This window comes from Sitodiplosis mosellana, unplaced genomic scaffold, assembly GCF_009176505.1.
Source record: "Sitodiplosis mosellana isolate CC-2019 unplaced genomic scaffold, AAFC_SMos_1.0 Smas_scaffold_3, whole genome shotgun sequence".
Lineage (NCBI taxonomy): Eukaryota > Metazoa > Arthropoda > Insecta > Diptera > Cecidomyiidae > Sitodiplosis > Sitodiplosis mosellana.
In genome coordinates this window covers 380,315-406,298 of record NW_022595246.1, presented here as the reverse complement: position 1 = coordinate 406,298, position 25,984 = coordinate 380,315, and the positions used below count along the sequence as shown (strand labels likewise).

The 25,984-nt window shown below is 37.0% G+C and overlaps 1 protein-coding gene across 6 annotated transcripts in view; it reads right to left on the bottom strand.

Moving 5' to 3' along the window:
• LOC129565965 (uncharacterized) overlaps positions 1–25,984 on the bottom strand; it is a 105,468-nt gene that overhangs the window by 53,594 nt on the left and 25,890 nt on the right. Inside the window, exons 1-4 of one of the 6 annotated variants that reach the window (XM_055441385.1) lie at positions 24,763–25,205; positions 15,143–16,091; positions 10,689–10,858; positions 10,355–10,603 (exon numbers count right to left, since the gene is read on the bottom strand). In XM_055441385.1, the coding sequence (XP_055297360.1) occupies positions 10,355–10,603; positions 10,689–10,858; positions 15,143–15,539 (816 nt within the window). In that variant the 5' untranslated portion in view covers positions 15,540–16,091; positions 24,763–25,205. Of the gene's footprint in view, positions 1–10,354; positions 10,604–10,688; positions 10,859–15,142; positions 16,092–24,639; positions 25,206–25,984 lie in introns of those variants that run through there. The other 5 variants (XM_055441386.1, XM_055441388.1, XM_055441387.1 and 2 more) reach the window with 5 other exon arrangements.

The window sequence follows — 25,984 nt, the reverse complement described above, 5'->3', positions numbered from 1 at the left end:
AGAAAACCGAAAATCGCTCTGTAACCGCCACACATTTTCTCACTGTCGCACAAGTGGAAAACGAACGTTTTCTCGATTATTACACTTTCATTTGGCCAATTAGCGAATCTTCGGCACAAATAAGCACATACACACAAACAGCGACTCGATGGGCCCCGGCCAAAGCCACACACCGACAGCTCTCCGATCGAGATGTAAAACAAATTTCCATGCGGTAGATTTGTACATTATTACAACAATTGATTATAAACGAAGCAGCGCAACGTTTGCTCGGCGAGCAATGCTCGCACATAAACACAAACACTAAAAGAAGATAAAAAAAAATCCTATCCGAAAAATCGTAAACAAACAAATTGAATGTCTGAATTTTCTCTCGCGTTCCAAATAAATGATAATGTAGCTTTACAGTGGCGGCAGAAGCGCGCGTGTGTACGTCTTAATTTCTTATTGTTGTTTCAATGTTTTGCTGTGTTTAGCTATATAACGGCATCTGATTTTTTTATACGCGAACTTTCTACTTCGATACAGAGAGAGAGAGAGAGAGAGAGAGGGAGAGAGAAGGAGAGAGAACGAAAAAAGTGAGCAATTTAGCGCTTTTGCATGAATGCGAATAATAAAATCGAAACTGATTTTCCATCGATTTATTTAAAATAAATATAATAAAAAATGGTGAAGAGAGCATAGCACTTGGGCCAAGTGAGTCAGGTTATAATCACTTTTTGATTGCTTCCAATTGTTTTATTGGATGAAAAACATTTTCCACAAAAATTGGCCTGATCCGATTGTGATGAGGCGTTTTTCCATTAAACGACATACATACATCAAATCCACTCTATTAAATCCACCACACTCGAAAATGGTTTCGCTCAAAATATTTGCGTGTATTAATTTAAATGGAAACTGTGTTACACACATCATCGAGGCAAAAAAAAGCAGCAGCACAGAACCGCCCGAATAATGAAAAATAATTCGCAATCGTATAATGCACAGTAAGCGTTTTTTCTTTCATTTCAATGAATGAGTAGCAATAACATGGAAAAAAACACATCATGTAAAGTGTTAGATTAATTTCATAGCATTGTTCAAAATTAGAAATCGATTTCGCAAATAAATACACATATTATTGTTATTTATTGTGATTTAAACAATTTGCGATACAATGCAAATCACAACAATTGGTTAATCGACATTATAATGGCATATAATCGGTGCTCTAATGTACAAAACCATGATGGAATTGCCGTTGCTGTTGCTGTTGCCGACGTTGTCGTAGTCGCAAACATGTGCGAACATTTCACCATGTAATTTCTACAATTGTAGGTGCGAACATGTTCATTGGGTTTTATGCAGCAGCAACGACAACGACACGGAACGAGAATTATGTCGAAAGAGCAAGCGAGATCAATGAAACTGCAAATTGAAAAGATTCGAAGCAAAAGAAGAAAAGAAAGAAACAATCATTAGGATGAATGTCTAAATTAATTATGATTTGGTTTTATTTTTTATTATTCTCCCCTTTGTTGCCCATTCATTGCCGGTCGAATGCATTGTCCAATTATGATAGAGAAGCATAAAGAATGCAAATAATGCGAAAATATCCCGAGTTGAGGCGCAAATATGTGATTGCATCTTAAACCGTCTACCACCATCGAGTAATGATGATATATTAGTCATAAATTCTAGCGAAAGGAAGGGAAAAAAACGCATAAAAAGCGAGAGAGTGAGGCGGATAGGGAGACAAGAGCGAGATATAGACTCAGCAAATATGCAGAGTGCAAGATGATTAACGGCAATTTCTGATTAAATGGCTACTCTCGATGGAATGATGCGCCGTGTGTGCTGCAAGGTTGCATTTTGAGTGTGTATGCGACAGAGCATGAGCATTGTGTCTGTGGAATTATTGGCAATTTTTTCTATTTCTTTGATGATTTTATTTTTCGTGTTTAGATCCCTATATTTTGTTCACATCGCAGCCGGCGCGCACAGACTGCGTGATTACTTCATTAAGAATCGACGCTGCAAAGAAAACACCGCATAACATAGCTTCTCGATGATAATTCTTCGATGGCCAGGATTATTTGCCATTGTCGTTTATTGAAGCCACATTTCACTTCAGTTGTATGTGTCATTTTAATGGGATTAACATTTTGTTTGTATTCTTAATGCACACGAAATGTAAAGTATACATCAAGAGTGCGATGCGGTGGATTTATGAAAAACCATCGCGAATCAAAATCAACATCAACTGGTCCAATGTTCTCATTTTCTCGTCTCGTCGCAATATTATTGTTGTTGTTGCAAATGTGTCGTTGATTTTTAATCTGCCCTTCTATTTGGAAATCGTTCATTGAACGCGCACTACGACCTCTTTGTGCGTCTAAACGCACACATACTCATCAATAATTAAATGAAGAGCGCGCATTACTGCGCTACCTCTTGGGACCGGGCGCGCTCTTCTTTTCTTCTGTTTTTTTTTTCGTTCTCGCACCCAAGCACTTTCAATAAATAAGCCTATTGTGTTTTGATTTCGCCTCAATATAGAATTGATTATTATGAGATCACACACACGCATGCACAGGCACACATACACGCTCCAGTGCCGAGCAATGCAAACGAACGCGAAATATGTAACCGACGCGAACAATGAGACAAAGCAACTACAACAACAAAATGAAGATGAGTCTAGATCTATTATTATATGAGAATTTAGAGCTAATATGGTGTCTGTAAGTAAGGTATTCGCCAAACGACAAGCAGCCAGACTTCTTTCTTCTTTTTTTTCTCATTTTTTCCCTCCAGATAAATTCATCCATTTGTATTATATAGCATGGCATAAGCCGTGTTTATTATAAGAGTTCTTAACCGAATGTCTATATATCGACTTTATTACAATTACTCGACAAAATTCTCTTGATGCAGGAACAGCACAATCCGTGGAAAAAGTAAACAACGATTTTTTTTAGTTCGTTCTTCCAATTGTTTACATATTTCTCTCGGTCTTTTGCATGTGTCTGAAGAAAAACGAAATCAATCTGCATCAACTGATTGCCACAACAATGTATTTTAAGATCACTCACGATCAGGTCGAGCGAATTTGCTTGCCATTTGGTGGAATAAAATGTAAAAGACTCACATTTTCCCTACATGACACATACGCCTTTTAACCCAATAATGTGATGATAGCGGTCATTCATTTTCTTCGTCATTCTACTTCATCTTGTTGTTGTTGTTTACATCGTTGCAACGCTTTTTATCTAGATTTTTTTCGTTTCGTTATAGTCACATTCATCTTTTAAGCAGAAAAAAAGTGTCTATTTGTAAGACAATTCAATCAATTCGAATAGTAATTTTTGCATTTCATCCATTGGATTGTGTCTGTGTTGGTCTCTAGCGCAATCCATTTGTATCTTAAGATTGATTGATTTGTGCGCTTTGCAAATCTGCAAACATAAAATCAATTAAAGTTATTAATGTTGACCAAATACACAGTGTTCTCCACTCCAGAGATATTGTTCTCATGCACATCATCCGCCACAGACCGCATGATAAATGAAGTGCACTGATAATGGGCTCATTTAAATAAATGACCACAGTTCTTGGAATAAAACATCAATTCATCTTTTGGGCGAGGGTCAGGTCGGTAACGTTACAATTCGCACGCCTATTTCGCCCATATCTCTGAAAATAATAATGAAAACCCAAAATTTCAAAAGTGCATATGATAGTGCTGCCCATACCACACATTTCAAAGAAAACTTTTTATTTTTATCACCTATAGTATTGGACTTATGAACGATTAAAGGCGTCGGTAACGTTACAAAATTTTGGAAGTGATTTGCGAGGTTGCTCAACGTTTTTATGAAAATTAGCGAATCTACCCAGGCATAAATCTGTTGTCACTCATTATATCGTAGATGAAGGATCAAAGAAAAGATAGAAATACAGGGTGTGCATGAAAAACTGTTTTGGTGGTCTCTGGACCCAGTAGGCGTAGAATCGGTAACGTTACAAAAAAAATCGGTAACGTTACACGTGCGATTTGAGTGCTCCAAAAACCAGAAAAGAAAATAAAAATCATATTTTCTCGAATTTATTATTAAAGTTTTGGCCCATTTCTACAAAAATATGTAAAGGTTCTTGTAGTTTTGTAAAAGCATAGTAGAAATCTTGTGCTTTCAAAAAACGGTCGGTAACGTTACAAAAATCGGAAAAAAATCGAAAATTTGTAGATTTTCATATGAAAAAATTATCCGAATTGGATAAAATTTTCAGAGAATATAAGTTTTATGAAATAATTAAGCTATGCAAAAATTCATTGCGATCGAACGACGTTAATATACTTTTTTGCTCCTTAGAAACATTTTTTGCGTGGTTTCGTCTTACTGACCCTTGCCCTTTTACGTCTCTCTCTCTCTCTCTCTCTCTCTCTCTCTCTCTCTCTCTCTCTCTCTCTCTCTCTCTCTCTCTCTCTCTCTCTCTCTCTCTCTCTCTTCCTCCGCCAAAGCCAACCATAACAATAAAGCAACTGAAAAAACGTCCACTTTTTGTAATTTTTCAGTGAAACAATCAATTTCGTGTGAAAGACGGTGAATACAATCAACTGCATGCGCACTGTGCAATACTCTCTTAGCGGCTGTAAAGTAACTGGATTTTTAACGCGCATCACGACAATTGGCCGTTGGGCTTGAGTCTATTTAGCAGAAACCAATTAAGCAGTCAGCAATGTTTATTGTGCCGGGCTCGCTCGCGCGCACACTGTCCGAAAATGATTTTCGGAATTCCACCGCACCGGCGAGTTGCTGCCAATTTTGCAGATAATAATCATTATTTTGGATGAGTTTTAAAGAAGCCAACCAGGGAATAATAAGGATGGTGCGATAATTTATTCAACAATGAAAAGAAGAAAAAAACATCAAAACAACACTTTGTTGTTCATCACTTTGATGATTGACGAACATTCCGTGAATCACGTCGCAGATTATTGAATTTTTAGTCGATGGTTTTTGATCAAAATTCGATAATTAATGGTCTTTCGTCCCGAAAATGGCTTCGTTTAGAACGAGAAAATAAAAACGAAGCAAACGCTTCTTTCGTCGGGACAATGTAAGGCGAACATTCCGGTGTTTTTTTTTCAATTCCATGGAAAACATTCAGCGATACCAGCATAAAGCATATCAAACTGCATGCGGTGCTCATTAGTTAAGCCAGTCTGCTTTTTCTCGAAAGTGGGGACAAAAAACACACAGCCGACACTTTTCCTACTGGATCTGTATTCGAAGAATGCGAAACAATAGCCAGCATAACGACTTAGCTTATCGGGAGTTGCGATTTTTAGGATATAGCAAATTTACAGGTCAATATAGGGACTTCTTTACGGGCGCTAGTTATTCATTCGAAAATGAAACTTTATTGATTCGACCTCGATACAGGTGAAAACAGCGAAAATTGCAACGAATTTCGACCACATAAATAAACAACAAATTATAACCATCTATTTGGATATGGATTCGAAGGTGTAGATAATCTAAGAACAAAGAATTATGAGCAAACAAGAACATAGAATTTACGTTACGTTAGGTTACGGTTTATGTTCGTATTGTGTGTATGTTTACGAATTTTCTCAAAGATTTCCAAACCATCTATTGAGGATTTATCGGGGTCGAATCACCAAATTTAATTAACGTAAACATTTTGATCCGAGCATCTCAAGAGCTTGAGACCTAACGGATCTGAAAACCGTGAAGCCATGAAATGAAACAATGCACAAATAGACGTTTAGAATATTCCGATTTTAATTGGGACCTTGACATTGTTTCTTTTATAAGCGGCAGTCTGAAAAAAGAACGCCTGAACATTCTCGATTTTATCAGTAGCTCTTACGATTTCAAGAAGTCTGAAGAACACAATACAATAAAACTTACATCGAATTCAAATTCGTAGAACAATCAAAGACTTAGGAAAAATTAGGTGGAATTGGCGAATTACTGCAAGCTCAGGCAAATAAATTCATCAGACGATATAATAATTGTATCCGGCGCCGAAACTCATAAAAAACGCATAAATTCCGAGCTATCAATTTCATTCTTCTTCTTTGCTTCGGTTTTGATCGATTGAGCCGTCGTGTTCGAAATTTTTATGCATCAGCGAAAAAAAAATTTCTCTTACTTCACCTCAATCTGCGAAATGAAACTTGGCGGTCATCAAAATCGGAGCGACCATCATCATGAGAGCGTGAGTTTGATGAAGTGGGCGGACAATATACAATTTTTTTTTCTTCTCGGGTGAGCATATAATTTTTGATTGTTGGCCAAACTTAAAATAATCAAAAACATTTTATGTGGTTCAAGTACTACTGCTAACTGAAGAAGAGACCGTTGGAAATAAACCCATTGCTGTAGTTTCGTTTGGACATTGGCTGATTTATGAGCTCATTTTAATGTGAATTTTTCAATTTTGATAACGCATCAACGCCTAAAAATTCATAAATTAAGTCATTAAATGGATAAATGCGTTTTATGGCGTTCATTTTATCTGCTTTTTTCCTCATTTTATCGCCCGGTTTTTTCTTTCTCCGTCGTCATTGTTGTTCGGCAGTTCAACTTCAGTCCATATAATTTACAAATTTATTCTTCACATGCATGCGGTTTGTTCGAAGTCTCCAGCGGACACGGCCATATTTTGTAATCAGATAAAAATTCGTGGAATTCCTTTCTTTTTTGGGGCTTCTCGGTTAGTTTTTATTGCAATTTGAATGGAAGTAGCAATCAAAGAACCCAATTGCATTGCTTCGCACACATAAAAAGCGCGTTTGGCTTTGAATCAAATAGCCTTTTGATCTCAGCGTTCTAATAATAACCATAATCAAATAAAACCGCAACGAAATATTTGAAAAGTGACGAAAATCGCTATGTTTATCTATTTGATTGCATTGGTTTGTTCCAGTTTACGACTTCGATACCAATCGATGTTTTATTCAAAACACAAAGTCATAAGCGTCTGCTTCGGAAAACCGCACGACAACCATAACGTTTCACTGAATCTGAATCGTAACCATTAATCAAATCGTATTTATCACAAAGAAGCCATTCGAATTTTGATGGAAATGTATTCCATTAAGGTAAATTAGCTAAAATCCCATATGGAAAATACCACAAACATGTTTCGGTTACACGATTCCATCGAACCATTGAATCAGATGTAAATACGATACTTTATTTCCAATCAAAATAAAACCACAATTTAAGTGATTCATCTTTTGAAATTAGTAAACCTCAGCAAAAACACTAGGACACTGCTGAACTATATTTCATTCGCACAGTTTGTCGAAGCAACAGTTTCGTTGACATTTTTCAAAATGAAACCGAAAACAAATACCGCGAATTCTTTCTTATAGATAGAAAATAGGAAATGAATTTTTCCCGAAAATGAAGGGTTTGACCGGTTTGTGTGGCATTTGTGTAAAGCGGTGGCGGCGTCGTCAGAAGAGAAGCGCATATGTTCCGTTTGTACGTTTGATTCGCTTTGGTTTTGTTTTTTCTCTTCATTGCTTTCGTTATTTCCGTACGTGCTAAACCGCCCAGCTGCTCAATGTCGGTATCCGAACAACAACACACCACATACATGCGTTCGATATATGTATCCAATTTGCGCGCACGAATGCAATCATTCTTTCCAATTTGAATTCACTTTCTCTCATGCAATTTATGGCTGAAAAAAAAAAATACACACTCATACATGCCTAATCCAAAGCGAATGGAATGAACGCAAAACAAGTACTTCATTTTCGCGATGAAAAAATATGAACAAACACTAACTGCACGAATTGTAATGATCGCGATCGAAAAAGCTTCGGCATCGTCGAACAAATTCGAATTAGTAAAAATCGTATGCTCTATTTTATTGAATAACGAAGCTAAATGCTCGTTGAATCAGGTTCAAAAGTAAATAATGATTTCGAAGACAAAGCATAATTTCACTGCAACAAACGGTGAATTGAATCGGTGGCGGTGAAGGTGATTATGGATAAATGGAAAAGAAAAACAAACCAAGTTGATTCAAACACAACAAGCACAGGCCATTTAATGCTTTTGTCATGAATTCAATTTTCAATGAATCCGGTTCGTTTCTGACTACTTCTTTGACCAAAAGCGCAACGCACAAATGTATTCAACCGGATTTTTGTTGGTCTGTAGATGAAACGATATGCTGTAAATATGCTTACAGCAAATAATATCCATTTGCACATATTTCTGTGCTTGGACACAAACGGAGTGAAGCGGTTGTGACGAATTCTCAATTGGGAGACGAAGTTATAAGGGCTTTTGCATGAGCGAAAAAAGAACACCGCACAAATATATGTATCGATTTTATTTCGTGGCTTCGTTTTGTTTTGCTGCCGATGTCTGCATACAGTGTACACTGTACCCACAAACGAGATTAATTAAGTGCTACGAATTACATAAAGAGAAATTTCTCTCCTGTTCGAAGCTCCTCCGTAGCCGATTTTTGGCCAATTTGCCATGGTGCCCATATGTGTACACTGTACGTGTTCCATGAAGTTGTTTTGGATTGGTTCACCAATTACGTAATATGTCATTCGGATTTATACAATGCAATTGAGTGCTTCGAAGTTCACACACATTTGACTTGAGAAAATGAAATGGTTGTTGACTGCCGATTGCCGAATCAATGCAAAGAAAATTGTGTCTCTCTCTCTCTCTCTCTCACTCCTTCTGTATGTTAATTTCTGACTTTAGTAAAGCCTCTGTGGTTTGCTTCAACTCGATTGGCAAGAATACGAGTGGAGAGACATTTGTTTACGGTCGATTAGGATTTGTTAAATCCCAATAATTGATTAAATTGATAAGCAGCCATGCCAAAGAAAGCAGGTTTGTGTGAGGTCTCATCAGATTAAAACCAATTCAGATTAATCTTTACTGTGCGACTCGGCATAGTACTCCGTTCGTTTCGTATGTAAACGAACATTATGATGCATATATACGTTTCGTTTTCACTTCGTTAAAAAAACCATTTTCTCATTCATTTCATTTGAGTTATTTTCTTAACAAATTGGGCATTTTATCATTTTGACTGCCATCATTTCGAATCATTTGAATTTCTAATTGAGAATTATGTCTTTATTAATGCAATATGACACTTTTAAACGTTAGCTCAAAAAAAGAACGACATCATGAAATATCATGAGAAACCTTTATCAAAATGATTCAAAGCGAACAAATTGATTGTGAACAAATTGGGTAAACACGTTTGGAGCGTGAATGTCTAACCGATGTTAATGCGACCGTATCGATGGTCGGTGGCTCAATCGTTTTTTTTTTCAATAGAATGCACACATCTGAAGCTAACCAAGTAAACATGAAACGGATTGGATGCGTGTTTAGGGAAAAATTGATGAAATTAGTCAAGAAGCGCAAAATAATTTTGATCCGAAAAAAAAACAAAAAAGGTTAACAAATGGGAGAAACGAAAAAAATGGAAGAGAAAAAAAATTCTCACATCAAGCTTAAGTCAATGAGCCATTCAATCGTCTATTCCGTTCAGGTAGAAGCTAATTTGAAAGCGAATTTTTATTTTGCAAAACATGACCAGAACAAGCATAAAGCAACACATTCAAGCGCATACTCGACTGATTTTACTAAGCAAAAAAATGTGCTTCTTTATCTGTGCACCGTGCGTAACAGTGAAAACAGTTAAAGTTTATGAATGCACTCGAGTTATGCTTTTTTTTGTATAGTTGATGTCGCCTCCGTTGAAAACGAGAATAGATATAAAATTCTGCACATAATTGCTTCTTATTGTCAACGAGCATCGTTGTGCCGTAATCTTGATGGAATAAGCCATCTTCTATACACAGTCGCAACTAATAATTACATAATCGAACACATACTCTCTCACACACAAAATGTGTCTCTCTGTGACAAGCAGTTAAGAAGAAAGACAACCGTGCAGAAGGTAAAAAAGTGAAAAGTGCAGCAAAGACAAAGCAAAAAGTAAAAAACAAAACACACGATGTGCTGGATTGTTATTCTAGATCATCGTTAGATAAGCAGACATAATACCGGTTCATCATTTCCACATGCGCTTCATTTTACTTTTCTTCAATCTAAAAATACCAGCGATGCGATCATCATCACCACATCAACCATTTCTAAGAACAGCTGTGTAATTGTGCATTGCAATACTTTGCTTAACTCACTTAGATCTCCGGGAATCAACGCTTGTTATGTCGGAAATTTTGCACGAAATATGATGTTAAAGATGTGCATCGACAACAACAACAAAAATAAAACACAGAAATTTTGCAATTTGACAAGAAGTGACTGAATGGGCTTACCTTGTCTGAGAAGTCTCCCAGATGCTTAACATCTTCAGTTTCGGTACGTTCTTGGATCTCTTCACGCGAAATGACTTTTTTGGTTTTCATTTCACGCACAAGACCATCAGCGCGTGGAGCCAACACCGTGGGCGCACTTTTATCAATACCGTACTCGTCAACATACTCGACTATCGTTTTATCCTTATCCGATGGAAAGTGCTCAATTGCTTTCGGCCCATCCACATCATCTTCACCTGGTTTTAAACGCTATACAAAATAGAAAAAAAACAGTAACATTCTTAGTTTTTTAATAATAAGTTTTTTTTGTTACAATCAACTCATCGTCGCTTACCTCAACCGATTCACTTTCTTGCTTGTTTGTGTCTTCGGTGGTATTCGTTTCAACGATTGGTCCCGAGTCTTCGACCACTTTCCCATCTTCTAATACTATTTGCCGTTTTACTCGCGTCTCAATCTGCCTCGTCGTTGTTAGTTCGGTCTTCTTCTTCGTCACTACTTCTTCTGTAAAACAAATGAGACAAAAATGAAATAGAGAAAAACAAAAAAAGTGGTTTGAATTCAATTTCATTCATTCAGATGGAAATTTCGATGAAATCGCCCAGAGGTAGGCAACATTTGAACTGCGAATTTGGTGGATGGTATAGTACGTGTATAGTTTTGCAATGTATTTCTTTGAAAATGAGCAGATTTTCCAAATGAATTTCATAAAAAAAAAAATCGAAAAGAACAAAAAAAGCCTATTTGTATCATTCAGAAGTAGTTTTTGAAATATTTTTTGAATAAGAAATCAAATTCATCTTCTACTTCAACTAATAATTTCAAATGAACACTGCGTTTTGCATTAAAAAGTGTTTTGATGCGATCGAGTTTGAGTAGAAATCGTGTTTTAAATTTATCACACCGCCTCCATCATTGAGTGTTTTAATAAGATCTAATCAAATCAATATATTTCCACAGAATCAACATTTGAGAATATAATTTAAAAAGTAATATCGAAGATATGAAAATGTTCAGATATTCTTCGCTGCAATTTTATTGCGTAGCCACCTAAAGTTATTGCGTAAGCATCCAAACTTTAATTAGATCACAATTCTTGGAATGATTCGTTTAATTACGTTATTGCTTACTATAAAAGGCAGCTTGCGATCACATCAATTTCAGACTCTGACTTTTATTTCATTGTGGGTGAATCGAGTTGAACCGCCAGTAATATGATCATAAAAGTTTTTTTACTTGGTAAATTTTTATTCATTTGAAAAAGAAAAATCCGATGCTTTGGTAAGATTCTCTTCATTTTCTCGATATACTTTTCGCTTTTGTACCATACAATTGTATCATTTTCATCATTTAAAGAAACATGACTATTACTGCAGCGATGATCTGAAATGCGTACGCAAACACCCAACTCTCAATGAAAATATTCTTGTTGAGAATTTTATGTGCAAAGCCAAATCTGTAAGTAGTTACAAATCAAAGTGTTCAATCGATGTTCGTAAGCCATGACTTTATATTCAAATTTTGAACATAGGAATTTGGTCCAAACTGCATTAAAAACACAACGAAAAATTTCCCGATGACTGCCGAATATAAAAAACCCTTTCTGGACGGCCACAATGAGAGGCGATGTATGTCCGATCGGACTCCGATGTCATTGTATTATCGAGAACTTTTTCTGTTTGAAAAGGTAAAGTGGCATTTTTGTGACGATTTTAAAATTAAAAAATGGCTATAATTTGATTCAATACAATTTGTAGTAAACACAAGTCTATTGATAACATTCACGAATGCGCTTTGGCTTCCAAATTTCATTGAGTTTCAGTTTTAGTTTCAGCTCCACATGGTTGGAATGTGTGAATGACAAAAAGGTATTTCTGTTGTTTTATTGGTTTATTCCGTGCTAATCTAAAAAGCATGCATTCTCTGGTGTACGACCAAATCCTTTGCCAAAACAGCGAGTGCGCGAGAATGGATTTCGTGTGAAAAGCGTTCAAAAGGTCGAACCATAATTTCTAAAACGTTGCAACGCAAGCAAGCAAGCAAACGAACAAACTAATCTAATTCCATTGAAAGCCATGGTGTTTGTATATGCGGAGCGCATATATATCTGAAATAAATGTCACGCTGCCGATTTTCGCTGCCGCCACCGTCATTTGGAAGCAGATGTAAAAAATGATTTTGCATTTCTCGGCTAAACAAAAACGTTAGATGTGTAGTGCGGCACTTTTTCTTTCTGTTTCTCTCTCTCTCTCTCTCTCTCTCTCTCTCTTCTCTCTCTTCAATATTTATAAGTATTTCTCTCACGCGTCACACGTCGAGATTTCGAGCTAACCCAACTCTCTAGAGTCACCATGGCATATATCAATGCGATAACAATCTCATACTTTCAACGCGAATGTAACGTGCAAAAGCGTTAGTTTCGATTTAATAGAATATGTTTGTTTCTATTTTATTTTGTGTCGCTGAGTTTGTTTCAGTTTCAGTTGTGATTGCATATTGTGAGGTGCGTGATTTGAGTGTCTATCTATGTACATACATTTTTTTCCGGCGCATGTATGCCGGATCTATGTAAAAGCGATAAATGTAGTGAAACACGAAAAACCCATCAAAAACTACAGGTCCTCAATTCATGGCGAGTAATTTGGTTTGCCGTTAGTTTTCAACGGCTTCAATGGAAAATTCAATCGATAAACTTACACATCGAACATAGATTGACGTAGAAAAGAGCCGACGATGTGACATGTGCTTGTAAAGCAATTTGATGGGGCGGTTGATTGGACGATGGTGGCGTGTGTGACAACCCCTCCGGAATCAATTTTGTTCCAAGTTTCGAACATTGTCATTAAATGTTTAACGAAATGAATAGGCAGTTATGGTATTCACATTCAGGTTCAACCTTTCATCAGCCAAGAGCAAACAAAATAGTATTACAAGCCTGATTAATGGGGTTATTTAATGGTTTGTACGACGAAATTAATAGCTCAAGCAGTGCCATTCATCCAGCCAGCCGATGCGTTGATTTGTGAACGGCTGATGGAATACACACAGCGTCCGATTCTATCTCAAGATTAGTGTGACGGTTCAGTTGAATGGGCAACAAAATGATTTCATGTTAACGTGCATTTCTATCGATGTATATGCGAAATCAATAATAATTAAGCCTTTTGAAAATGGCGAGCACAATGTGATTGATGTTTGTCGACATTTTTGGATTAGATACCACATCATCCCCCCAATCGAAATAGAGAGAGAGAGAGAACGCGCATAAATCACAGAACATGAGTGCCAATACATAATTTGGTAAATGAATGGTGCTTTGAACGAGCGATTCCAGTAGACGTATAAAAGAAAGTCTACTAATCATAGCCGCATTGTAATCTCACATGATTTAATGCAAAAGCGATGTGACTGTGCTTTTCACCACATTATGCACGATGATATTGTATGTTATCTCCACCATATCCATGCCGACGCATAGAATTTGTTGCACAGGCAAATGTGCTACCACACAAAAGCTCATGAGTTTGATACCATGTTTGCCATTTTATCATTTCACTAGCGATTAATCACCGTCGAAACACAAAGTAAATGCACTTTTTCGAACCTTTTATACACGGACAAATCTTTCTTTCGCCTCGTTTATTGCCCAACAAGTATGTATGACTAATCATAGCAGACGAAAGGTAATATGTGCACAAATCACGTATCGATCGATCGATTACTAGGCATTTATTTTCATAACATAGTCCATATAGATTGTGTGGAGAGTAGTATTTATATGCAACATTTGCCCATCAATCATTCGATCGCACCGACTCCGAGATCCAATCTCCCAAGCGTGTACTGCATTGTGGCTGGCACAGGGGGCATTTGGCATTATCAAAAGTAGTCTATCGTTAATTATATGTCACTATTTGATCAGACTTGGTTGCGCGCATTCCTTTACCCATTAACATTCAATTCATTTAGATTGTGCACGCTTTGTTTCTTTTTCATTTCTACGTCGATACATAGGATAAAAGCAGGAAAGAGGTTGAACACATTTTGACTTGGAAATGCGCAGTACGCGCGCAATTCCTTAAATAGACAACGCAATTTAATCGATCGAACATGAACGGGAAAAAATGACGGTGTTAATACGTATATGAGTGAGTTGAATGCAATTTTACGGGAAATTTTTAAATTTCATACTTAATCACAAAGTTGCATTCACGCTTTTCCAATCGATCGATTTTCTACCATTTTTTTCTGTCTTTTTCCTCTTTTTTTCTGTCATTTTTTTTTCGTCTATGTTTTGCCGCATTTTGTTTGAGGCAAATCGATAATTTAGCATTTCATATGCGGGGCTCGTGTACAAGCTATAAATTAATTCCAAATTGAAATGGATTCTATAATTTTTTTTCCAAACCGTGAACACTTTTACCACATGAAGAAAATGCCTGCATAAATAATGATAATGTTTCACATAAATTTTCGTCGAACATTTAAAATCATGTGATGAACGAATGCTTTTGTCCACTTTTGTCGTTTGTCCAAAAGAGTGTTTCGAAACGACCCAAACCTAAGCATGTTCAAAACAAACCTATACTTATGAAGCGTAGAATTGATAGAGCAATTGTTGATTTTTTTTGTACTAATCGAATTTACATTAGACTCTCAATCAGAATGTCATTGGCTTGCACAGTCAAGTCAAAAAGCAAATTGGTTGAACCATAATTTAATGTGGCTTCATTTGAAAATGAAGCGATAAAGATCTGACCGTCATTTACTGCATATTAAAGGACTTACCTTCCTTGGTAACTGGTTCGGCATCGCCATCGATTTCAATCTGTGAATAGGTATCCGAGATATTAACACGTGTCACATGACGTACATAATTTTTGGATGCAGTTGCTGTGGTTGCTGATGCGGTTGTTGTATATGATGCGCCGGCTGTAGTGGCCGATGCCAAATACCGTTGCTGCTGCTGCTGCTGCTGCTGATGATGATGGTGGTAGTGATGATTGATTGGATCGATTTGGAATGTAATGCGTTTTGGTGCGGTTGAAGTGCGATTGCGATATTCATGACGATTATTGCTAATAGTGCGTGCTCCATGCAAACGAAATTGATCACAGCCGTTTATTGATGAAGATGGCGGAGGTGTTTGTTCACTTGACGACGGTAATATTAAAATCACCACCATTCCATATTACATTTATTACGAAGAGATTTGCTATGGGTAATTTCGTTACTGTTGTTATTGGTGTTGTTACGTTTTCCTATTCTATTGCCTGCGTATTTATGTTGTTATCGATGAATGAATCGAATGTGGAAATACAAACCGATTTGGTTGTGCATCCACGAGATGCATGTGAGATAAACTTGTTAAGCGATTAGAATCGAATGAGCTGTGACCAAGAACATGGTTGCGGCACACAGATTCGATACGGTCCGAAGGCGGCATGAATTATCTCATAGCCATGCACCTCTCAAAACATTTAAAAAACACATCTCTTCTTATCCAATTTTCGTCATTTCAAAAGTGTTTTTTTTTCATCCACAAAGCACTCGCACACTCACACACTGTGTTTTTTTTTCTTCCAGTTTATTTCAATGTTTTTTTTTTGGTTTGAATTAAAGAGCGATTTTTCGTTTTCGCTTTTTCATGCTTCGCAATCAATTTGTGAATCCTCACAGTACTAACTCGTCTATTTATCTCACTCGATTGACCTACACGTTCCGCACAAAATGTATACTAGATAAAAAGGGAGAAACCATTAGCTTCACATACGTACAGTTTGGCTTTCGAAAATGATTGACGCATAATCTGCATGCATGCACATTTAGATTTCATTGGAAAGATATAACCAGAAGCGATATTTCACCGTCATCCGGTGCACATACACGGAGCATAGGTACCGTTGTGCTCAGACCGATTGTGATTCGTTCACATCAATTATGTGTTTATCGCTCGATTTGAGTCACAAGTGCAATTGAAAAGTGACACATACGTTCTATGGCAAAATCCCGCAGTGTTGGCAGTGCAATAGCCGGAAGCAGGGAAAATTCATTTTGCAAACGTTACACAATTTACCTCGTATTGGCTGGTATAGAATGGACTAGACTGGCTCAAGGCCTTCAAAAACAATTAGCACTTACATTAACCGAATGATTTGTTTTGTCCGACTACGACTGCAGTTCATCGTATTACCAAATTATCATTATCATTTTCAATTACAGCATTTCTAATCACTCAGCACCACTCTCGATGAAACAATCAATCTCGTTGTTATTAATTGAAATCGGCCGATAAAATAGAGTGAATGCGGTAGAATTTATCAGTAGCAATTTCATAAAATTGTTTAATTGGCTTTAAATAAATCTTCCATGAGGAACGTAGAAATAAACCGCAGAAAAAAATTTAAATCAATGCCAATCTAAACGAATGGCATGTCATATTAAGCATTTAATTTGTACAAAATGTCAATGATTAATTCAGTTTGAGAGTGAGTAATTTACGTTGAAAACCATTGGGCCCATTGGTTGGTTCTAGTCGAACGGCGAAAAGCAATCGTTTTATATAACACGGACCGGCACGGACCAAAACAAACGGTCAACTGTAGCGTATAAATGTAATTAAGATGTGTATTCGCTTCATGAGAACGGGCTCAGTTAGATTGATTTATAATTATGGGCGATGTTGATTTGCTTCAACGAATAAACAAAGCAAAACAAAGCAAGAAGGAGAAAAAACGTGCGCACACTGTCGTCGACGTCGTCGTCGTCGTTGGCATTCCGCGTTCATATTTACAAAAAAAATTTGAGACACCAATTAAAATCGGAGCAGTGTTAAGCGAAGCCCGGCATGAGATCATCATAATAACGAGGAAGAATGAGGCGCATGTTAAGCGCGTTTACGCTATATGGACGACACTACTGCAACTCGAAATGGAGACGAAAATGAGGAAAAAATTGGAGCGAAAACGAAAAAAAAACCAGCGGCCGCAGCGAATATAACAAAAAGAAAAAAAAAGAAAAAAAATATAACAAAACTGGCCATGGTATGCGCGTGTAACCATAACCGTGAGCAAGTATTAATTACATTTATTGTATGCCGATTAAAAGTCACATTTACGTCGTAAATCTTACGAATTTATACACTAGCTCGGAGTGTTGTTGTGCGTGCGCGTGCACTCGCGCACTCCTTCAAAGACGCTCACGAGTAAAAAATGGTGAGAGAAAGACGAAGAGAGATAGAGAGAAAAAGCCTTATAAAATTTAAACATAATAATTAATAACAACAAATTCGCGGAGTAAATAAATATGTTATTGCGTTAGATGAAAATACAAATTTATTATCTCATACGGTGAGAGGGAGAGCATTGCGCCGGCAGTTTTATGATATGATGTGGTTTTTTTTCCGCTGCTATAATAAAGATCTCCTTTTTTAACACGAGAGCCCGCAACAGATACCGGCTCTATGTCACTCTGGATTGTGGAAAAGCAGCAGAACAAATGCAATTTGCGGACACACGAATGAAAATCGAAAACACATTCATGGGATGAAAAAAAAATTTATTTGAAAAATGAAAAATGGGCGCGAATGAGAGAAAGAAAAAAACGAATTTTCATCATAAATTGCAATGCTTAACGTTGAAAGAGAGAAAATGACGAAGGAAGAGCGAAAATGAAGGAAAAAGAGAGAGAAAAATGGCAAGCTCCAAGTGAATCATGCATTATTTCATAACCATGCCATGCTGAATTTGGATACTTTTTACCATTTCATTTTGCTCTCTCTCTCTCTCTCTCTCTTAACATTTTTTCTGCCTTACATCGTTTGATATTATTGGGTTGGGAACACGTCCGCGACTGGCTCCTGAACTCTCAGTGTGAGAATAAAGTACGAATTCCCAAATGGAATGCAACAAGATTTGGAAACGACGGTGGCCGGCGTCGGCAGCATTCGAATGTGTGAATGGTCAGCATTTAAGCGATAGCAATCGTGGTTGTAAGCTGCGAATCACGATTAAGTTGTTAATAGATTTTGGTTCGTATTTTTCTGCACCCATTGCGAACATTTCCTAATTTTATGAAATTGATATTTGCCATTTCGATTCGATAGCGATCACTTTTGTTTTAACGTACAGCGACATGCAAGCGAACATATGTTTCAATTATTTGTTTTTCGTTTTCAATTTCAATTTGCGACAGAGATAAAAGCGAGCAATCTGAACAAAAATAGAGATATAAACAAACAGACACACACAACTAGACATACGAAGTACACATTTTGCAATGTTTTTCTGTCTCGTTTCCTCTTCGGTTGAACGGCATGCGGCCGTTCTCATCGTGTGTGTCATAGTTTCTCATTAAAAAGTGAAATCATGCGAAAAACTACAATGACAATTCATGCAGCAAAGTACAATATCGCGTGCAAATAAATGCCATCATAGTTTTTTATTCACTCCCCTCCCCCCACCATTCCCTCTTCCCGGTTCCAAACACAGCTGTGATTTATGAAAAAAGAACCGAACGGCAAGTAGCCAACAAACAATTATCAAATCGGATATGAATGAGAAATCGCTCAATTGGAAATAGCCGTCCATCAAGAGGAACGATGACATTTTTTCCCGCATATCGGGCGTTTCTTTTTGCTTTACATTGATAATTCATCCGTTCACATTGACTTCCTCGAGATTGATTTCATATGGCATATTTTCTAATGAACTTGTTTAAATCTCAGCGGCTTTGTTATGACTTCGGCATTTGCTAAACTCATGGCTAAACCGCAACGAAATTGAAGATAAAGCGAATAAAAAAGCTGACTGTTAATGGAAATCTGTTAGCATTGCATGGTTATTTTGACACGTACTTGACAACCTGAACTAAGCCGTGGAGCCAACATAATATCTTAATAACACGATGATAGAGTAAGAAAACAGAATTATGACATTCAGAAAAATTACGATTGTTTTTTCGTTTGTTTGTTGTGCTGCTGAACAGAAGAAGAAGAAGAAGAAGAAAAATAGTGTAATTGCGGCTTCAGTTGATTAAAGTCTTGTTGTTTTTCTTCTTGTCATAGTGCTTCAATGTCATGTTTAACATTTGCCTTTTGGAATCTCGTGTTAAATTGTATCGACGATAAATAATCTCGAAAAAATTGTCTATGATATTGACGCCGATCGAGTGACGTGTACGGCGGCAGCATGACACACCTAAATCTCTTTTTAGAGAGACTGAGAGAGCGAGAGACAGATTGATCAAATGAGTGTGGTGTGGTAGCTTAAAAATGTCAACACAATTACGAAACCGACGCCAAACGAGATGTCGGAAATGGAATTGAAATCTAATGCTGACCGATGCCAAACATGGAATTTTCGAATCAATCGAATAGTTTAGCCACATTCTATTGTGTATTCACAATATATACTCGAGCACTAAAACGGGAAATAATCGATAATACCCGAACAATAACATCAAATCGATGCTTTTTCGTCAAAGATCCAAGTTATTTTTATGACTTTCATGGAATCACTTGAACTCTTGGAATTAAATTGTTTGGAGTTTATTGTTATTTTCGTTCATAGAAAATCCGAATGCACCACACTTCGATTCAATTACAGACCACACATTGAATACCGCACAAAGACATTTGAACCGATCGAAAATCATCGATTCAATCTCCAAAGAAATGGCTTCGGTTTATGTCTTTTAAGTGGTCGAATCGTTTTGGAATTCGGAATTGAATTGAAGCAAAAGGAGAAAAAAAAATCATTACCAAATAACGTTTACACGACAGCCACAAAGAATGTCGAACCCAATTCGATTGGAGTTCGATTCAAAGGCACAACACAACGAAAATATTGTGCATTGTGTGTTGACGCGCGCGCTCACGCGCTCGTTTGCATACGAAATTGAGGTTAAATGGCTCAAAGCTGAACGTACTTTTTGTACCTTAAACCAAAAAACCGCTCCAATAAAAACCCAATCCAATCGAATAAAATGTGTGCGGTTTTGGCGACGTTCGTACGTTTAGAATAATGCGCTGTGTAGTAATGAAATTAAATTGTGGTAATATATTGTTGTCGCAATCAATTGACGTGCGGCATGGCTACATGTATGCTATCTTGATAGCAATTTGCCGATAGAAATCTTTCACACCATCGATTTGTTTGGCGTTTTTTTCTTTCGTTTCGTTCGAGGCAAGAGAATGAATTGCACGGAAACAAATAAACAATTAATCCAGCAATCGGATGGAGAGAGAAAATGCCGCACACTCTCGATATTTGCCGTTGCTAGCTCATTAATACCGTACACGCGGCAAATAATCGTGCTGCCTTTGCATTGTTATTCTAATCGTAATATTTGCAATAATGTGTCACGTAAATCGAGCTAATTTTTTTTTACTGTGCCGGGCGGGAATTTTTTCCGTAATTTTTGCCAATTGTATGCGCAAAATTGAAGGAAAATGGCTTGTCAGTCAAATTCCATGGGCAAATCGATTTCCCTCAAATGAAATTGAAATGTAGAAATTCACAGTCAGAGTTCATTTGAAAAAACCGAAGAGGAAAAAGTCGATTAAAGATTTTAAGTGAAGATAATTGTTTGCAATCCCATTGGCATTAAAATTTTAAGTGGTAGAAACATTGGTTATGACGAAAGTTTTCAACATGCCGCTGATTGAGACATACACACCGAAATAATAATCAAACAAATAACGGTTTGCTCTTGACTCGATCGCGGCAGTTCAATAGGGAGAAAAAATTCAATTAAAGCTCGCTCGATGCTTGACCCGACTCAATAAAATCTGTTATTTCTCGTGCCTTGATGTACAAACACTATAAATAACCATTCTCAATTGATGAATGAGTTTATTTACGTTCGGCTCTTAATCGTTGGATGCACGAAGCAACGAAAAAACAAATCTTTACAAATGACTCTATACCTGAGTTCAATAAGTCCGAACGGAATGCTGGTTAGAGAGAATTGAGAAAGGTTTTTTTTCCGACTTAACATTGTTTCTCGGTAAACCTACATTCAATTCGATCGAATGAGTCACAACTTCATTTTCATTGAGCAGCGCAATTTGAGCTTCATCTGTAATTCAATTTCAATTTCAAGTTGAAATGTTCAACGTCATCTTTTCTTTCCTTTTGTTTTTGGTTCATCTCGTACGTTCATTTGTCACCGGAGTTTGAAAACTCCAGCAGAAAAAAAAATGGTTGGCCTTTCGATTGAGTAAGACGGTGTTACAAACTCGAAAAATCATTCCGATATTCATCATCGATCATCTGCTTTCTCACCGTCATTCGTTTGAATCAACAAATAATAGTCGATAAAACCATCGACGTTCATTATCGTATCACTTTACGTTTGATATTAACACTTCACATCTTCAACACACACAAGAAAAGGCGCAATTGAGCCACCAAATTGACGATAAAATGAATGTAAAGCCGTTTGAATACAAAGCAAGCGCCGCATTCACTCTGCTTGACTTGAAAGAATTTTCTGAAGTATTGACTTTTAGTAGAGAAAGACTTTTTATCACATTCATTCCACTACCTGGAGTAGAGTGAGTTCAAAAACATGAAGTTACACCTCGCATCGAAATGCTGCCGTCACCTTATTTTTTTTTTCTTCGTCATAAATTTCAGTCAAGTTTTGCTTGTCTCACACGAAGAATGGAAGTTGAACATGGACGCGCTTGCGTCTTCAATTACTCAAGCAGCTCGGCTCATAATGAGTCGACAGCACAACAATGCATCGCTCGCATAACGTTCGAACAAAATTTAATGTGTGTTTTGATATGTTCTGCCTAAACGTAAATGATTCTTTCTCGAGTGGAGTGTGTATTGTGTAAGCGTTTTTTTTCTTTATTTCTGTTCCGTTTTTGTTGTGAGATACTCGCCTTTTGGCATGGTGTTTGCATAGACAATGTATCACTTTCGAGCGAATGACACAGTGACGACTGTTGTTTGCCCATTTTTTTCTCACTCATATGGACGTATTTTTTCCTTTCTTTAAATAGAAATTTATTCTTTTGTGTTTATGGCAATTTATACACTTGTCACCCGGCTCTTGGCTGTCTCTCTCATCCCATACGGTTTGTTCGTTTCATGAACAAAAAGGCATTGTTCGATTGCCTACATTCACCTCATCATCAAATGACAATTACAACTCGTTTTTTTTTCTCCTCTTCAGCAAGGTGGTTTTGCGAAGCGCCTCCATCTCAAAGTGATGTAAATCTTGATAATTGTATAAGCAATTATGTTTCGGACATTGATGCCAATGCAAACACAACGACTTTTATCGCCATTATTATGAAATTTCGGTTAAAAGGTGACGAAATACACACACACACATCAATGAATAACGAATTTTTTTCTGACGAAAATAATACCGACCCGCAATTGCGTGAAAAATGCTACATTTTTTTATATTTGAACTTCAACAGACGTTTATTATGTGGTATCATCACACTTTGACTGCGTGTGTGATCACTTCGTGATATAATATTTCCATGATTCGTTGTCATTTCGCTCCTTTCCTTTTATCCAAAAATACATCGATTTATTTGCACATCATTAACACAATCGAGAAATCATTGACAAAATGTTTAGCAATTTCTTGACTCTTTTCAGCCCGAAGTTCTCACACATCCTCAATAAAATTGATTTGGGTGTTATCTAATAAAAGCCACAAGCCATTTTTTCCGATGTAAAATGAAGGAAAAATTGCAATTTCATTTCCATGTTTCCGTTCGTGCCAAACTGGCATTTACGTTCTACGCTTTGAAAGCATCTCTGCTTTCACGCTTCACTCTCACATTTGATTCTGCACCGCGAACATCCATAATTATGATTAAATTGGCTTGCTTTATTTTTTGTTTTCGTGCATGATTCAAAGTGTTTCATAACCACAAATTCATGTTCATTTTGAATTAGAGTGTCTGTATGGATCTTTCATTCGGTGTAATAATAAATCTGCAATTGATCGGCCGCCAATTTCTACGCAAATGCACATCTCTCTTGCCATGATCATTATCGCCCGTAATTTAACTTTTAAATAAATTTTTTATACAAATTGGCTCTCTCTTCCCTCATTTATTTAACACCATTGTTTAGATTTTTTTGCTTCTTTTCAACGCGTGAATAACAATTCCGATGCAATTAATTCTATTTCATCGAATTTGATCAGCTTTTTTTGTCCGTGCAAATTCGTTCGCGTGATTGTTCAGTCCGAAGGTATTTGTATCAAATTCCCATGCTAATTGATGATCAAGGAAAACGAGCTAAAAGCCAAACGAAAAGCCAGCTAAATAAAATGTAAACAGCTGGACGCACGTCTTTTGCGAACAAAAACATTTTTTCTCCTTCAATTTAAATTGAAACATTTTTTTTTACACTTTAATGAAAACCTTTTGATGTGGCGTCAAATGACACACTTTGCATGGCAACCTGCATCGCTTTGTTCTAAAAATACGATTCCTTTTACAACTCTTCTGTTCAGCAATCATTCTTTATTTCCATTTCATTCCATTTAGATCAGATCGTAACACGTGTGCTTCGTCAAAATATGAAGACTGCAGTTAATTTCGACATTTACGTGGGACATACAGCGTTACGTGTATTGTTTGATCATATGCAAATGTTACATTATCTGGCATTCGTGTAAATTCAACTTGAGTAAACTTTATTTGATCGCGCTTGCGCCCGAGCTCACTCTCAAAATGCGAACACATACACAATAATTTACGGGATTCGTATGCGAAATGACTTTCTCATGGACACACATTTATGGCCGGCACATCGCATCACATTTCCATACGGCATTCTCTTTACTCATCGTGCATTGTTGTTTGCACACTGCGGCTGTTGCTTGTTTCTCTCTCTCTCTCTCTCTCTCTCTCTCTCTCTCTATCTTCTTTACATTCATTGCAAATTATATTCGTGTTGTGTGTTTTGTTCAAAGTTAACAAATTAATTAAAGACAAAAAAAAACAATAATGCACTAACATCGGCTGAAGGCCAAGACGCGAATTAGTGAGGGAGCGAGAGAAACAATCTGAGAATGTTCGTCGCAGGTATTTAACGCAATATTTATGAAACACTGCGTTGAGGTTTCGTTGCATTTATTTGATTAATTGAGCAATTGCCTTGATAACAAAACAAAAATTCCAATTTCGTAAGTGTGATAACACGTTGATGTTCACACCATCCAAGAAAGCACAGACTATTCGTCAATCAAATTTCGAAATGCGATACATTTCCGTCGTTTATACTAAAAATAGTCACACACACACGAGTTTAAGTAGCACATTTCAGAACAAAACGTAAAGAAAAATAAACACTGCGGCAAATGAAGAAAAAATCTGACCCGGAAAACCACCTGCTACAACACAATCCGCTATCGGCGGCACTTACGTTCTGAATCACTACAGCAAACTCAATGAGCTAAATAATCGTCTCCTCTTTTTTTTTTATTCTCTTCAATTCAATAAAACAAAATCACACATTCATTCACCGTCACGAATTTTCTGCTTTTCTACTTCACCGTTTACGTTCGTCGGCGATTATGGGATATGCTTTCGATATGGATTTGTTTTTTTCTTTTCTCTGTTTTCGGTTTTGTTCAAAAAATTCAATTGATAGTTCGGTGTGGGTTTTTTTTCTGTTCAGATGACGAAGGCAGAGAGCACAACATAAGAAAACAACTGCACGAACAGAACTCCGAGACAACAGTAATGACGATTGAGTGCGAATCCGTTCGGCGGCAAAGACGACGACGACGACCAACCGTATGTTTGTCTCCGCGCTCCACGAATTGAACGTGTATACTTCGATTTGTGCACGCTGATACTAAGACTGAAAACGAATTTGAAATGAAAATTTCCGCCACAAGTCAGAGAAAAAAAACACACAACAAAGCTTCAGCAGAGAAGAGAGAAAAAAAAGCATACACACACCTCTGACGACAAAATACAAACGTTCTCTCTGTCTCTCCCCTGATAGTTCACTGCTGCATCGCAACGGAACACACATACACACGGAGAATCGAGAGAAGTAGAAAAAAAATAGTCTGTTTCGAACAAAAAATGTGCGAAAAAGAAGAAGTCGAATACAGTGGAAGAAAAAACAACGACAACAGAAGACGAAATAATACAACAGAATAGACACACCGAATATATCTCGTACATTTGGGTGGAAAGAAGAGCGAGAGGAAAAAATAAACAAACCGCGCATTTGTGTGCGTGTGCCCGAGTAGTATGCACATTAGCGGATTTTATAGACAAAAAAAAACGTGCTCTGGTGTTTGAGTGCAGAGAGAGCAACTTGTACATGAGACTTGGAAATAATTTTGAGCTGAGAGTAATTTTCGAATATAAAAAAATACGCGATCGCATACAAATGAATCATGTTTGATTTGCACAAAGCAGCCAAGTCACACACAGCCAACTTAATACTAGCACGATAGTAACAATACAACCGTTTTTTTTCTTCATTTCATTTCGTTTGTAGTTATAGTTGGTGTATTAGGTACTCTGTCGATTCTGTCAAATCGGCTAGGCAGCGTGAAAAAGAGAAATATCTACATTTGCTTCTCTCTCAACTACAGCCCTACGTACACCAACTCTTTATACCTTCA